The sequence below is a fragment of the Chrysemys picta genome, chromosome 13 (genome assembly GCF_011386835.1).
Source record: "Chrysemys picta bellii isolate R12L10 chromosome 13, ASM1138683v2, whole genome shotgun sequence".
Taxonomy (NCBI): Eukaryota; Metazoa; Chordata; order Testudines; family Emydidae; genus Chrysemys; species Chrysemys picta.
In genome coordinates, this window is record NC_088803.1 from 32,923,209 (window position 1) to 32,938,345 (window position 15,137).

General features: G+C 42.5%; 1 protein-coding gene across 1 annotated transcript in view; it reads left to right on the forward strand.

The window, feature by feature from the left end:
• The first annotated feature begins 339 nt into the window (after positions 1–339).
• DHX35 (DEAH-box helicase 35) overlaps positions 340–15,137 on the forward strand; it is a 46,150-nt gene continuing 31,352 nt past the window's right edge. Inside the window, 7 exon segments of the mRNA XM_065565855.1 lie at positions 340–496; positions 2,817–2,950; positions 3,333–3,425; positions 7,839–7,869; positions 7,872–7,915; positions 12,545–12,649; positions 14,327–14,388. Of these exon segments, the coding sequence (XP_065421927.1) occupies positions 355–496; positions 2,817–2,950; positions 3,333–3,425; positions 7,839–7,869; positions 7,872–7,915; positions 12,545–12,649; positions 14,327–14,388 (611 nt within the window). The 5' untranslated portion in view covers positions 340–354.

The window sequence follows — 15,137 nt, forward strand, 5'->3', positions numbered from 1 at the left end:
GCTGTAGCCTTCAATCATTATTGCTTGAAATATTTTCTCCTAGGTTTGTGCATAGCGAAATCACCACTTACCGCATTTTACCCCTAAAAGTCCTTCCACGCCCCGCTATTAAAGATCAAGGCACAAAGCCCCTAGGAGCCTGCGCCTCGCCCTGGGGTGCTGCCGGGCCGCCCCTGAGGGGAGGGGCCTTCTGGCTCCAACCTTGGCGCCCATCACCCTAGTCTCTGGGCGCCTCCTCTGGTGGGGGAGGGAGCTGCCGGGGCCCAATGGGGCCCCCTGCTCCCCTACGACTCAGGGCTGGGAAGGGCAGGGCACAGAAAAGAACAACTGCGGCTAGCCCGCGGGACCGATGCTATGGCAACGGCCGGCCAATCACATAGCTCATCACGTGACACACAGCCCCGCCCCTTGCAGTGGGCGGGGGGCGTCACTTCCTTTTTGACCTTTCACCCCAAGATGGCGGCGCCCGTGGGACCGATGAAGTTTTGGAAACCCGGTGAGGGGCGAACGGGCCCTGGAGGGAGGGAGTCACTGGGGAGCAAAGGCCGGGGATAGGTACCGCTGGTGCTAGTCCTCTCTGCTTCCCTTCGCCGGGACCTGGCCGTGCCGCCCGGCAGGAGCCTCTTGGGCCTCCCCTCGTCCCATCTCCTATTGGCGCTGCCCGGGGCTGGGGCGAAGCTGTTCAGTTCTTACCCTTCCCCACCACAGTGACCCGGAGCTGGTGACTTAATGGTCTGTAATTATTCCCCCTCCCCCAGAGTCTCAGGGTGGGTGGGCCATTTAAGTTCACCTTGAGCTGATCGGGTTACAGTCCGGGCGCTCCCATCATCTGAGCTGCCGTTCTCCCTGGTCCTGCCTGGCCCCCGGTCAGCGGAGATGCTAAGGGCTGATGGGTCACGGAGTCTGAGCTCTGCTCGTGCAGCTGAGCGTGGGCTCTGGGCTGCAGGGTAAAGGCACATTGGCAAGGCTGCATTGGGGGCGCGGGCGGGAAGCGTGTGCTCCTGCTGCCTGGGTTGAAACTCCCCTGTGGATAAATAGGGTGGTGGGTCTTCAGGGATATCAAACAGGTATCTTTCACCAGCACTAAATTCATGTATACCTCTAAAATAAAATAGAATTAGTCATCTTGTAAGCAAGGGACTCCCGACCTTAACTATAGCAGCGCTGCAGCTCTTCTATAATAAAAGCAAAGCAGAGAGCAAATCTAACTGAAACGCAAAACTCTTCCTGAAAGAATTCTACCATCTTGTGCTTATGCTCTGTGTTTTGTGTGAGGATCTGAAAACAATTTACTATCACCCAGAGGTTCCAGTAATGCACTTGACCAAAGCAGCAATGAGCTTATGGAAGAGCCAGAATATAGACTAGTTAATAGTAGAGAGAGAGAGGCAGAAACATTTTGAATTAAAGTAGTCAATTTCCTGGGATATACTGAAGTCTCCTGTGTGTCCCCAATCCCCTGTAGCATGGTCATTGTACAAACACATGGGAAGATCCGGTCCATACACTGAAGATTAACAATGAGAAATGTATACGTTGCTGTAAAATAATCTAAAAATGAGGGAGTCTCCCTCCAAATGGATGAGCCTTGGCAAGTTGAATTAATTTATTTAAATCAGATGACTACCTGTCCGGTATGTCCAGGAGAGCGGTAACAGAAAACATATGGATGATCAGAGGAATTATTCCCTATCTTTCAGTTGGCATCCAAATGTTATATGATACTGATGTTTAAATCTCTGTCTACAATGAGGATTAAATTCTTATTGGAACCATTTTTAACCTTTCTTTAAACTGGTCTATGTTAAATACAAAATGTAAACAGTTTGTTGAATGTGGATGGGACCTGTCTGTTTTAAAGCAGAATTGTGCAAATATAGTTTAAATCCTTCTGTGGACATGGCCAATAATGTGCAACACAGATCCTACAAAATGAGGGACATCTCAACTGAATAGCAGAGGAGAAAACTGCAGATGATGCATTACCTTAATGAGAAAAATCTCCCTCCCTCCCCTCACATGATTAAGCATTTCCAGCTGTCATTAGTTTCCCAGTTACATGTACGGGGAATAAATCGATTTATGAGCTCAATTTAGTGAGTGGCATGGCTCATAAGCAAGTAGGGTTAAAAATATACCTTAGAATTAATCTCAATCAAAAAGGTTCCATTGGAAGACTTATTCTAGCATTGTGTGTTGATGAAATTCATTCTTATTGCCTATTCCTGGTTTTAAATGAATAGAGGCATTCCTGGGAAAAACAGTGAATATGTCAAAAAACTTTCTTTAAAGCAGAAGAAAAGGAAAAAGAGAGGTGCCAAAAGTTAAGGCTTTTGTACATTTCTCATGAAATAGATTCCTGAGTATGGTCCTTTGTTACATAGGCCAATAAGTTATGTGGCAGAAGGATTTTATGCTGTTGCAATCATAGAATATCAGGGTTGGAAGGGACCTCAGGAGGTTATCTAGTCCAACCCCCTACTCAAAGCAGGACCAATTCCCAATTAAATCATCCCAACCAGGGCTTTGTCAATGTTTCACAGAAGTTTTTAAAATTTTATTTGAAAGACACAGATATATTGTGCCATGTTAGGAGACTTTAAAAAATGGAGATTTACATTTAATTTGGAACAAGTTCCTGTTTGTTAAGCATTAACTACATATGTTTATTATTATTATGTTAGAGATGCTTAACAGCACATGTTAGAAGGCAGTCAGAGTTCCTTTTCCTAAAGAACTTATTTGTCTGAGTTAGACTGAGATATGCCAGGCAAATTTCTATCATCCTCCTATTAAAATTGTCTCATGTCATGTAGGCACGGAAGGTCCTGGTGTCAGTCTCACAGAAGAGAGGCAGAGTGCTGCTGAAAGTACTGGTGTTTCTGTCATCTATAATCCCTATGCATCTCTTTCAATTGAGCAACAGAGACAAAAGTTACCAGTGTTTAAGGTATGAAAGAACTTTTTGATATGCTGAATCTCATGCCTGCTGTGTTTCTTTTATAAATTGTTTTTGATCCTCTCTCTTAAACATCACTTTACAACATGAAAGTGATGTAATGGAAGTCACCATTCTTTTATTTTATGAAATTTATTCTTTGTGTTTAATAGATGTTGGCAAAAGTGAATCTGCTCTGTTTTATTACAACCTTTATGTGGATTTATGTTAAAATATTATATGTTGTGCACTGCATTGATGAAGTTTAATGAATTAATAATTCATACCTTATACTGAGTGTATGTCTATATGTGCATTGCTCTTTGCAGAAATGTATTGAAAATTCTGTTGTACAGATTTGTTCTCCTAACTTGAATATGTTTCGCCCTTCCAGCTTAGAAACCACATCCTTTATCTGGTGGAGAATTATCAGACGCTGGTGATTGTTGGAGAAACAGGGTGTGGAAAAAGTACTCAGATTCCACAAGTGAGTGTGCATGTAACTTAGCAAAATTGTATTCTTCCAGGAGATCTTACGTAGGATGACAGCCAACTCTTGGGAATGGTGTAGAGATCTTATGGGGCAAGGGTGATACCTTAGGCCCAGTCCTGATATTGCAATGCACTGAGGTATGAGAAAGCCTTACACCTTGTCTCTCCCTTGATATCAGCCAACAAGTTCTGGCATTGACAGAACAAGGAGCAATGGTCTCAAGTTGCAGTGGGGGAGGTTTAGGTTGGATATTAGGAAAAACTTTTTCACTAGGAGGGTGGTGAAGCACTGGAATAGGTTACCTAGGGAGGTGGTGGAATCTCCTTCCTTAGAGGTTTTTAAGGTCAGGCTTGACAAAGCCCTGGTTGGGATGATTTAATTGGGAATTGGTCCTGCTTTGAGTAGGGGGTTGGACTAGATGACCTCCTGAGGTCCCTTCCAACCCTGATATTCTATGATTGCAACAGCATAAAATCCTTCTGCCACATAACTTATTGGCCTATGTAACAAAGGACCATACTCAGGAATCAAACTTGGGTCCACAATTCCCACTGCAAAAAGCTCCTGCTCAACTAGGAGGCCAACTTTTCTGAAATTTATTACTCCTTCAGAATTCTTTTAAATTCATCACCATTTGTAAAGAAAAAATTTCAATCAGGATCTTTTTAATTCTTTGCCTTGCATGGTGTCAAGTATCAGGGGGTAGCCGTGTTAGTCTGTATCTACAAAAACAACAAGGAGTCTGGTGGCACCTTAAAGACTAACAGATGTTAAGGTGCCACCAGACTCCTTGTTGTTTTTGTAGATACAGACTAACACGGCTACCCCCTGATACTTGACACCATGCAAGGCACTAAATTTAGCCGTATGGAGTGGAAATCCATCAACCTCAACAAAAAACTTGCACAGATACAGACAGACATCATCTTCCTCTCCAAATGCAAACAGATGGACATCATACCAAAAGGACTGAAGGTAAAAAATCCATTGCAATCAACATAATTTTATCTGTTAGTCTTTAAGGTGCCACCAGACTCCTTGTTGTTTTTCTAATTCTTTGGTCAAAGAGTGACCATCTTTATTTCCTGTACTTCCTTGCCAGAAAATTGTGACATGAATGGGAGAAACATATTTGTATGGCACCTTTTCATATTCCATTAAAATATTAACCTTCTTCGAATGCTTGCACATGTCCATTCCACTTTAGGTGTGTATACGCCTCGAGCACAGTATATGGACATTTTTCTCTAAGTGATGCCTGTCAGGTCAGCTCTAGTGCTCTCTGGTGCCGCGCGCTCATGGCGCAGGTAAAAAAGGGAACGGCCAACCCCACACCCCCCTCAGTTCTTTCTTACTGCCTGTGATGGTTGCTGGAACTGCTCTTCTTGCTACGACAAGCTGTACTCAGAAGTCTTCATTTTTCATCCATTTCCCCTGTTTCTTTCTTCACTACTTATTTATTTTTTGTTTGTACTGTAAATAGCTTTTGTACATAGTTTAGTTGGAGCTTCTTGCTTGTTAGTGGATTTTCATCTGCCCCTGGTGCCAAGGCATGCCTCAGTCACCAGGCTTCAAGTCCTGCGCCAAGCCTATGCCTTTGAGCAACCCGCATGCCAGTTGCTTAAAGTGCTTGGGTGAGGCTCATGTCCGGGACCATTGTCATAACTGCCGGGATTTTAATCCTCGTACGAAGAAGAACCGGGAGACCAGACTGAAATTCCTATTGATGGAAGAGGCACTCAGACCCTCTTCGGAGCCAAGCGAGTCAGCCAAGCGAGTCAGACTCGGCACTGAGTACTTCAGCGTCAGTGCAGAGTGCTCCTCCCACCAGGAGGGACTCTCAGTACCATTCCCTGTCACCGGTGCCGAGAAAGAAACATAAGAAGCAGCTGACCAAAAGGGGGCATTCCCTGACTCAGAAAAAGGCCAAGCCTGGGGAGCGCAGGAGTGCGACATGAGTCAGGTCACTGCCTTGCCCCCTCTCCATGTGCGGGTACCATTGATTCCATCCTGTTTGCAGGCTCTGTTGAGTCCAGTACCAGATAAGCTGGTGCCGGAGGGACAGCAAGACTCTGGCGTGATCACGGTGTTGGCCACCCTGGAAACATTCATAGCAGCCAGATACTTGCTGGTGCTATTGGTACTGCCATCGCTGGCAGTGCAAGAGCTGGTGGTGGTGGTGTAGGTGGGCAGAAGGGAGCACGTCACCTCAAGCTGCTGCTTGGTACCTGGCCCCTTGGTACCATATAGGGGGAAACTGTCCCTGCTATCCTCAATGCTGGCCTCCCCACCTTGGCACTGATCTCTGGAGCCGATGAGTACCGCACCGCTATGGTCTCCGAAGGAAGGCTCATCGTCTGAGTCAGAAGTGGGGTCGGATACCCAACAGATGGGTTGCTGTCGGTACCCTCCTGTTCAGACCTATGTGGTGATAGACCTGGACACAGGGGTACCTCCAAGTGCTTGATCCAGTGGGCACTGACCTGTGTCAAGGCAATGGCCATTTTGGGACCCTTGGGGTTTTCCCCTGATGTCAGGGGCACATTCCAGATGCTTATATTTGAAGGCTTCAGAGAGAGGTTTCCTCCATCCCATCACACAGCACCCGACCTGGACTCCGGTACCGATCCTGGTACCGATCCATAGGACCTAGACCTGCGGGACACAGTCGGTGCAGAAGGAGAAGAGGAGGGCCCCTTGCCAGTGCAGGCTTCCTCCTCCTCCCTGGACAAGGCAGTGTCAGAGGCGGGCATGTCACGGCCCCCCCCCCCCCCCCCCCCCCGGACAACTTCAAAGCTCATCAGGAGCTGATGAAGAGGTGGCCTTGAACTTAGGGCTGCATGTGGAGGTAGTCAAAGAATCCTCACACAGCCTTGTCAACGTCTTGGCTGCGGTAGGGCTGTCTAAAGGGCTGCTTTTCAATTAGGCCATCATGTGACCAGTTAAAGCCTTGTGGCAAACCCCGTCCTCCCTGCCATCCGCCTCAAAGAGAGCTGAGAAAAAGTACTTTGTTCCTGCCCAAAGGTATGAGTACTTGTACTCCTCCTCCCACCCTCCCACCCCCCGTTGTGGTCCCTGGTGGTCTCAGCGGCCAATAAAAGGGAGAGACAGGAGCTGCATGGAGAAACCCCTAAGGCGAAGGACTCAGAGACCTATTTGGTAAAAGGTTTATTCTACAGGAGGTTTAAAGCTCTGCATATCCAGCCAACAGGCGTTATTAGGGAGATACAATTTTAATGTCTGGGACTTGCTTCCCAGGAGTCCAGGCAGCACTTCTCTGCACTGGTGGAAGAATGGAAGTCAATAGCCAGGGCCTCTCTGCAAGCTGCTCTGGACACAGCAGACTTGCGTAACTAGATCCATGGCCTCAACTGTGGCCGTGTGCAGCTGTTCTTGGCTGCAGTCCTTAGGCTTGCCGACGGAGGTCCAGCAGTCTCTCCAGGACCTTCCGTTTGACAGGACCTCACACTTCTCAGGGCAGAAGATGCAAAGCTCCATGGACTGAAGGACTCCAGAGCTACCCTCAAGTCCCTGGGCCTCTACACCCTAGTGCCTTGAGGAAGCATTTCAGGCCTCAGCAGAGCACCCGTTTCTATGCTTCACCATCCCTCCATGACCTTCAAAAGAAAGCAGGGGTTTTACGCTCAGGCAGCTGCCCCCATACACCTCAGCATCTGTACCCGCTCCAGCCAGATACCTGGGGGGGCTCTAAAGAAAATATTGATGGACACCCTAGGGAGGTGCAGGGTCAGCCGGTCCCTTTATACTGGTGTCATGAGCATGCCGCACCAGAGGGTGCTAGAGCCAACCCAATGGGTACCATTGAGGGAAAAATTTCCGGCGACTGTGCTCAAGGCACACATACGCCTAACATGGAATGGACATGTGCAACACATCCGAAGTATAACAGTTACAGAAATTTAGTAGCTGTTTTTTTGTGACAAGTATTATAAAAAAACAACAACCATATTTGCTAAGTATATAAAATCAGCTCTTCTTGCCACATGGCTACAAAACTAGTGAGGTATATTAACTGCTTCAGCATGAGTACTTGACTAATGCTATTCAGACATTTTTCCTGAGACAGGACTACTAAATGAGAGGGCAGGGAAGGAATCACTAAGAAGAAATACTTACAGTTGTGAATCTTCTCGCTTCTCAATATCTTAAAATGCTTTCTAAATGCTAATATACCTGTGAGGTAGGGGTATAGTAGTATACGTATTTTATAGTGGGGTCAACTAATGCACAAAATCTTCATTTTTTTACCTGCGGTGTCACAGAGAGTCGATGTCAGAACCAGGAATAAATCTTAGAAGCCCTGATATCCAGTACCATGCTTTAACTGCTGGATACATTGTGTCATGTATGACTAATTAATTTCCTCTCTTCAATGTTTGTTTGCAGTATCTAGCAGAAGCTGGCTGGACAGCCGAAGGAGAGTAGTGGGAGTGACGCAGCCTCGCAGAGTTGCTGCTGTTTCAGTGAGTTCTTTCTTTTTTGCTATAAAAATTAACATTGTTGCAGCTTCAAGTTTAAATGATTCTTCTACTGATTCTCCTTAAGCAGAATGTTCAAAAGTTCTAAATTCAATAAAAATTGTACAGTTTCAGATCTGGCCTTACCATAGGAAATTTTTACTAGTCCCCATATTGGTTCAGGTTAATTTACTAGCGATTTCCTTTGAAATGATGTATTGATTGTTTGTATCAAGTTATATAACTGAACATTAGTTTCCATTTATCTGCATCACTAAACTAGTGGAGAGACAAGGTGGGTGAGGTAATATCTTTTATTGGATCAACTTCTGTTGCTCTTCTCTGTACTTTTTCCAGTTCCACTATATCCTTTTGAGATGGGGTGACAGAACTGGGCACAGTATTCCAGATGTGGACGTACCATGGGTTTATATAGAGGCATTATGATATTTTCTGTCTTATCTGTCCCTTTCCTAATGGTTCCTAACATTGTTAGCCTTTTTGATCCTTTAGTGACTTGTCTTTCTTGGATTCTTTCATTCTCTCTTGTATGAACTGGTTGCCTTCACTGCTAGTTTGGTAGCATCCCCTTTCTCTGTACCACATGGAATTGTAGGTACCTCAGTCATGTTCCCTTCTTGAGGTCCTCTTTTCTAATTACTATAAACCTAATTTTCACAACATCTCAGAACATATGGGACATTTTGTTTTTGTTGCCCTTTTCTGTATCTTTACATTCAATATCCTTCCTGTAGCAAAGTCCCATTACTCAATATGGGCTCTTCCTGCCTTTAATAATGCTTCCATGATCATTTCTACTGAGTTGTGCTCTTTTCTTCTGATATGCCCTTGTTCTTCTCTTAACTGCTGCCAGACGTTGCGTTTATGTCCACTGTAGCATTCTCCCCTCAGCCACAATTGTTTTCTTCATCTGTGTTTTGCAGCTTCTGACCGTTTCATACACAGACCTCTTTGCTATTCTATATCATGTCCTAATTTCTTTACATTACATTGTATGTGCCACCTGTCAACCTGTACCTATGGTAATATGCTGTCTTAGAAAAATAAGTGCTTGGTGGATTCCTGTTGCATTTTCATACTGGATCAGATCATTTATCTATCTAGTCCAGCATCCTGCCTCCAGCAGTGACCTGAGTCTAGTGCTTCTAGAGGGATGCTCCCCTCCATCTTTTCTCTCTCAACCTCCATCTAATATGCCTTCCTGACTGTGTAATTCTGTACCTGACAGACTCTGTATATTGTAAAGATTTATGTTAAATTATAATCTGTGTTCTCAATGGTACCTCTGCTTTTACCCCCTTTCCTTTTAGGGCTCAAAGACTGAGATTGCTTGATTGTAGTTTAGCATATTGCCACAGTGGGGTCTCAAGCTGGGAACACCCTTGAAATTTCTCCTGACTGTCTGGCCATTTGAGGGGGCTGGGAGGCATGGTTGGTGTTATTTATTACTTTGACTGGTTGAAATGGATTTTTTTAAGAAGACTGTTCATCTGCTCTCCTCACTAGAGGATAGACATTGCCAGAGGGGAAAGAGGAAGTTGCAGAGCTATAAAGGGGAAATAATTTAGAAACTTTAGGACTTCTGTTTGAATTAGCTTTGCATTGTCAGCCCTAGTTATCTGCTTGAATGCTTGGTTTGAGAGAGGAAGGGAGCTGAGAAGATCCCATCTGAAGTAATGGGTTCATGAAGGAATTCATGGAAGAGAGAATAATAGAGAAAATGGGCGACTGAGAGAAATTCATTTTTATGTGCAGGGCAGAGACAAACATACACATGTGGAGATTATTTTAAAGCCTGTCAAAACGATTTAAAGAGTGTAATTCAAATGACTGTTGAAAACAATGTAATTTTGACCAAATTAATAGGATTAAAATGCACATTGTTTAGTTTTTCATTAAAAGTAGGTGTTGGACAGCAGATCTCTGGGTTCAGAAAACCAATAATATAGAATAGGATCTGCTTAATCAAGATTGGAGCTTTCATTCCTAGGCTGTTGGTTTAAAATGGCCCAAGTTGGTAGTGTCCCATAGTCATTGCCGTCTGATAGTCATAAAGTGACACATGAAAAATATTTAGTCAGTTCACTTCCTGTGTGTCACTATCACAAAATTGCCATCAAAACTAGTTGGTACACAGTCTCGGGAGAGAGGCCAACTATTGGAAAGACCATGAAGACAGAGCTACCCTTTTCCCTCACGAGTGGTTGTCCCAGTTGTCACATTGGCAAAACAATTGTGGATTAGCTTGAATTACTTCTGCCTGTTCTCTATCTGTCTGATGGATAGAAGATTCTATACTCAGAATTTTTTTTTTTTTTAGCGACATTGTCATTTTATAAGAAATCGGTCAGTGCTGGGTCAGTTGAGGGACAAATGGGAATAATTGATTATTTAATTATAATACTAAACATATTTGCTTAGATCTCTCCTTCCATTTTGCGTCACTTGTATTGTTGGCCTCTCATCCTGCAATTGATAGTGTGCAGCAGGCTGCTGTACGCGTATGGACCTGTGAGGACACAGCAATCTGCCTGCGTACTATCAGTTTTCAGACAGGGAGCTTAGACTGCAAGTTCTCTTGGGTAGGGATTGTTTGTTTCTAGGTGTGTGTACAATACGTAGCACAAATGTGCCTCAGTTCTAATTTAAAGATTTTATTTTAAAAGCATTTGTAAAATGGAAGACCAATAGAAATGCATTGACAGTTTATGTAAATTTCCAGTGCAAGCTGTTTTTAATTAAACGTTCCCTTGCAGTGTTTGAAACACAAACATTACAGCACTACGGACCTGCAGGTGAAACTGAGTGTAAACAGAAAGTGAATTGGGCAGAAAAGATTTTTTTTCATCGTCCAAGCTGAGAGAAATGCAAAAAGTCTATAAATAAGTAAATTGGATTTTTAAATTTGTTTTTTAGGTGTTAGTAGCATATGTAAAGATATTTGGCTTACAACGTATGATTTTTAAGTTGATCGTATCTCTTTTTAAACAAATTGGGCACATGATTTCTAGATTTAAGAAAACATTTTCAGCAACTGTATGCACAAATTAGGCATGGGTCTAAACTGTTTACAAATGTGTGACTCATTTTCTGGAGTGGTTACTTTGACATTTTAAGTTTGAACCTTACATTAATGTCTTCAGTCTTCATCAGTAAAAGATTAGGTATCAGAACTGAGCACTCCAGTCCTTCCCTTGGTTTTTGGGCCAACTTAGATTCACCATTGATTAAAATAGTAGTTTTAGAGCAGAACCTGCCCACCTTCCCTACATACATAAACACACACAAATGTGCAGATGCTCTCTCTCTCTCAAGATTGCTGGCAACCCCGATGAAATTTTCTGAAATTGGCATATTATAAATAAGGTATAAATTGGAAGTATCCATTAAATGTGTGAAGACTTTTATAATAATTATTACTGCAAAACATTGACTGAAGACATGAAAAAATATTGACAAACCTCATGTCCATATTTACCAGTGTTGATCATGTGGAAAGAAGTCTGGTTGAGCAGCCATGAATGTTACCACAAACAATAAATTACAGGTATTTTTCCATTTACCCCAATAGGAAATTCAGCTAAAGCTGATATTTCAGAGGTTATAAATGTTTGCACCAGACAGGGTTGCTGTTAATTGACTCAGCATGTTTGCAAACATAAAATATTTGTCCTCGCAGAAAAAGACAGTAAAGATGCTGTCCATGTGCATATGTTTTTGCAAGCGATAACTTGTTCCTTTTTCATGGCCACCTGACTTGGATTCATGCAGTCTATTGAAATAACTTTTAAAAATTCAGTTTCAAATATTCAAGCGTGTTTTTTTTGGTTAGTGGAGGTTGTTTCCCTCCATTCTTTAGTGCCTTTATTTTGAATTTGATAGTGAACGCTGTAATCTCAGGATTACCGGAGAAAGATTGTATTTTGATTAGCAGTGCAGTTACCAAAGTGCATAGGCCTGGTAATCAAACTGTGGATTTCTGACTCCCCTTTCCATGTTTTTCCCACTAGAAGTGCCAAATTACTCAAACTAAAATAATCTAAAAAAATCTTTTATGTGCCCTGTCTGCTGCAAGGTGGTTTAGGAAGCCTCTGCCTCCAAGCTTGGGCAATGGGCTGTGTGTGTTTGTTACTCTGTCCTTCCCTCAGCTTTCTGTCTGTTTTGAGGGGCAGTCTCTTTACCATGTTTTCCGTTTGAGTTCTCTATCACAGAAGATAGCTCCATAGCTTTCTTAAGCAAAAGCAGAGTGAAACTGATCTGTTTGTTGTTGGTTTCACTGTTATCTACAAGTAAAGTGACCATATATCCTGTTTTTTTCATCTGGTGTTCTAATAATTTCTTCTGGAAAAACTGAAATGTCATGTTTTTTTTTTTTTAAATTTAATTAATCCTACTTTTTTTTAAAGTAACTACAGAATGTTTATTCAGGACATATTGCTATACAGAGCAGAATTTGAGTCCAGTGGAATCAGTGCAAATGACAGTATTTTCACACTCCACATTTCCTACTTCTCCCCCCTCCCCACTCCCAAACAAGGCTATGAAAAGGAGGTGGTTTACAACAGATTTCCATTGTACCGTTTCGGTTGCATTGCAAAACCTCTCTTCTCTTAGGTTGCAGGCCGAGTGGCTGAAGAAAGGGGCGCAGTGCTGGGTCATGAAGTTGGATATTGTATTCGATTTGATGACTGCACGGACCCACAGGCTACAAGAATTAAGGTGAAATTTAAGCAGAGTGCCGGTATCCTGAAATGGTTAGCCGAAGCTCTCAAAGTGCATTTGTGAACATTAAGTAAGCTTTGTAACACCCAATGAGTGGAACAGATAGTACTATACCCATTTTGCATATTGTGAAACTGAGTCACAGAATGGTGAATTGCACAGAATAATACAGTGGGTTAGTAGAAGAATGAGGAACAGGCTCTCAGGCCCCTGCCACAGTCATTAGTCACACTGCCTTCAATATTTTTAAAGTTTAATAAAGGAAGTGGTATAGTGCTGTATTATAATCCTTATTTCTGGGATGGTGGGTTAGTTTATTGAAAGGAGTATTTTTTTTTTTTTTAAGGGATATAACTTGAATTTTCAGTCTTAATTTTGTATTTTTTTTTTTTTTGCTCATTGTTAAGGACTTTGTCAGCTTATGTAAGGTTCTTGATTCTACCCTCTTTGTGTGTTTGCATATGTTTAAAATGTTTAAATGGTTATTTAAATCTTAATAATCCTAATACCAGCCGCCACCACTCTAAACCCAAAGGAGCTTTTCAAGGTGGTTATGATCAGATATTGCTCCAGTGCTAGTGTAACCTGAGATACCAGTGAAGTGGAAAGGAAGGGCTGCAATGAATTGAAGCTAGGCTATCCTAGCCACCTTAAAGATAAAATTAGACTGAGAGAATGAACAAACTAGCTGAAGGTGACTTCATGTGGGCTGTAGCTTTCTGGTATCCCCCCTCACAGCTTTGTTCTGTTATCACATTGGGGAATATTGCAATTATTTATGTTATGTGGAGAAGAGAGTTTGTTTTATTTTCTATGGAATAATAACAGTGAATAGGATTTATCTAATACTTTACCTTTATAAAAAGTATTGTCAAAAGCTTGAATAATTCAAAGTAATTTTAAAAAGCAATATAAAACAATAGGAGGACGTGTATTTACAAAACAGTTCTTAAATATTTTTTAGTACTTGGGTGCTTATGGGATTGGTAAGGGAAGAAATATGGAGCCTTTTGCCTCAGTCATCAGTTCATATCTAGGTCAGGGCCATGTCCAACTCATGAGTAAACTGAAAAGGTTTTGTTTCTAAGTCCAGAGTAGCTAAAAATTATAGTTTTTGTGAAAAGATTGTGGTTTCATTAGCTAAGAGGAAAATGTCCATATCACAAAACATCATCTGTACTCTGATCTGAGCTACCTGACACTTGTTAAGCAGTTTCTTTAGAGGTACCGACAACTGAGCGGGCACAGAGAATGAAGAAGCTTTTCACTCTATACATGTGGCATTCTTTAAGGCAGGTTGAGGCATGATGGCAGGCCAGAATGAGGAACTGCTGTCTTTAGTGCTGTCAGTCCATGTTTTTGCACAAGAACGAACTTAATTTATAAAAAATTAAATATGAATTTCTTACACAAATTTGATCTGCTTATACTTGGATTGATTTGGTGTCCCTTACTTGTAGCTCTTACTGTTTTTCAGTACTAGCGTTCAGAAGCACATGTCTGTAGCTGACACTGCAGAGCATGAAAGGCACATAGAAAATGTGTCAAAGGCAATATAAATAGAATTTTGTAATCCAGAATACTTGTTAGTTTCTTACAAACAGGTAATATAAATAGCCTATCCAGCTGAGCGTGAGCCATAGATGACTCATTTTTCTTGGTGTTTGATTTTAGTTTCTGACCGATGGTATGCTGGTGAGGGAGATGATGGCTGACCCACTGTTAACGAGATACAGGTAAAGACATGTTACATGGAGCAGATCCTTGCTGATGACTGGCAGACCCATAGCAAATGTCTGAATTTTTTTCCGGCTAAAAGGCAGTTAATAAACATCCCAGAGACTGAAGCTGATCTTGGCATTTGAATGTCAGCCTTATTAGGGAATTATAGGAAATAATTTACATGCAAACAGTGCCCCACATTTGGAAGGTTTCTAAGGTACCCAAGTAAACCTGGGTAACCTAGCCCAGTGGAGGGTTTGCTTTTGTTCATTTAAAGTTGAACATCTGCTCCTCTGACTATGGTCACAAGCAGCCACTGGACAGATGCACCCTCGCTCGTGTCTGAATCTCTGCCTCACAGAACCACTATGCAACACAGCACCACTTAGTGCCTGCTTCAGGAGGTCAAGAACCAGCAGCAGAGCTGTGGGAGGAAGCTTGCGTACTGTAGCATATGCTACACTAAATTCAGGGGAGTGCATGAAACAAAGACTTGGCATAAGTACAATTCTGAGCATTTTGTTTCAGTCCAGAAACATTTAAGCAGAGTCAAGAAATAAGCCCCCCTGAAAAATGAGGTTTATAGTAGAAAGGGAAAACACCTACCTTACAACAAGGGTGTACTTTGAAAAAGTCTCTGTGGGTGGGTGGGTAGGGAGGCAGTGGTAGAATTCAGTTTAGGTTTGGGTTTTTTCAGTTTCTTTCAGTTTCTTTCAACTCAAGTCATTTTTTTTCCTTACTGCCATCCCTGCAGACACAATCT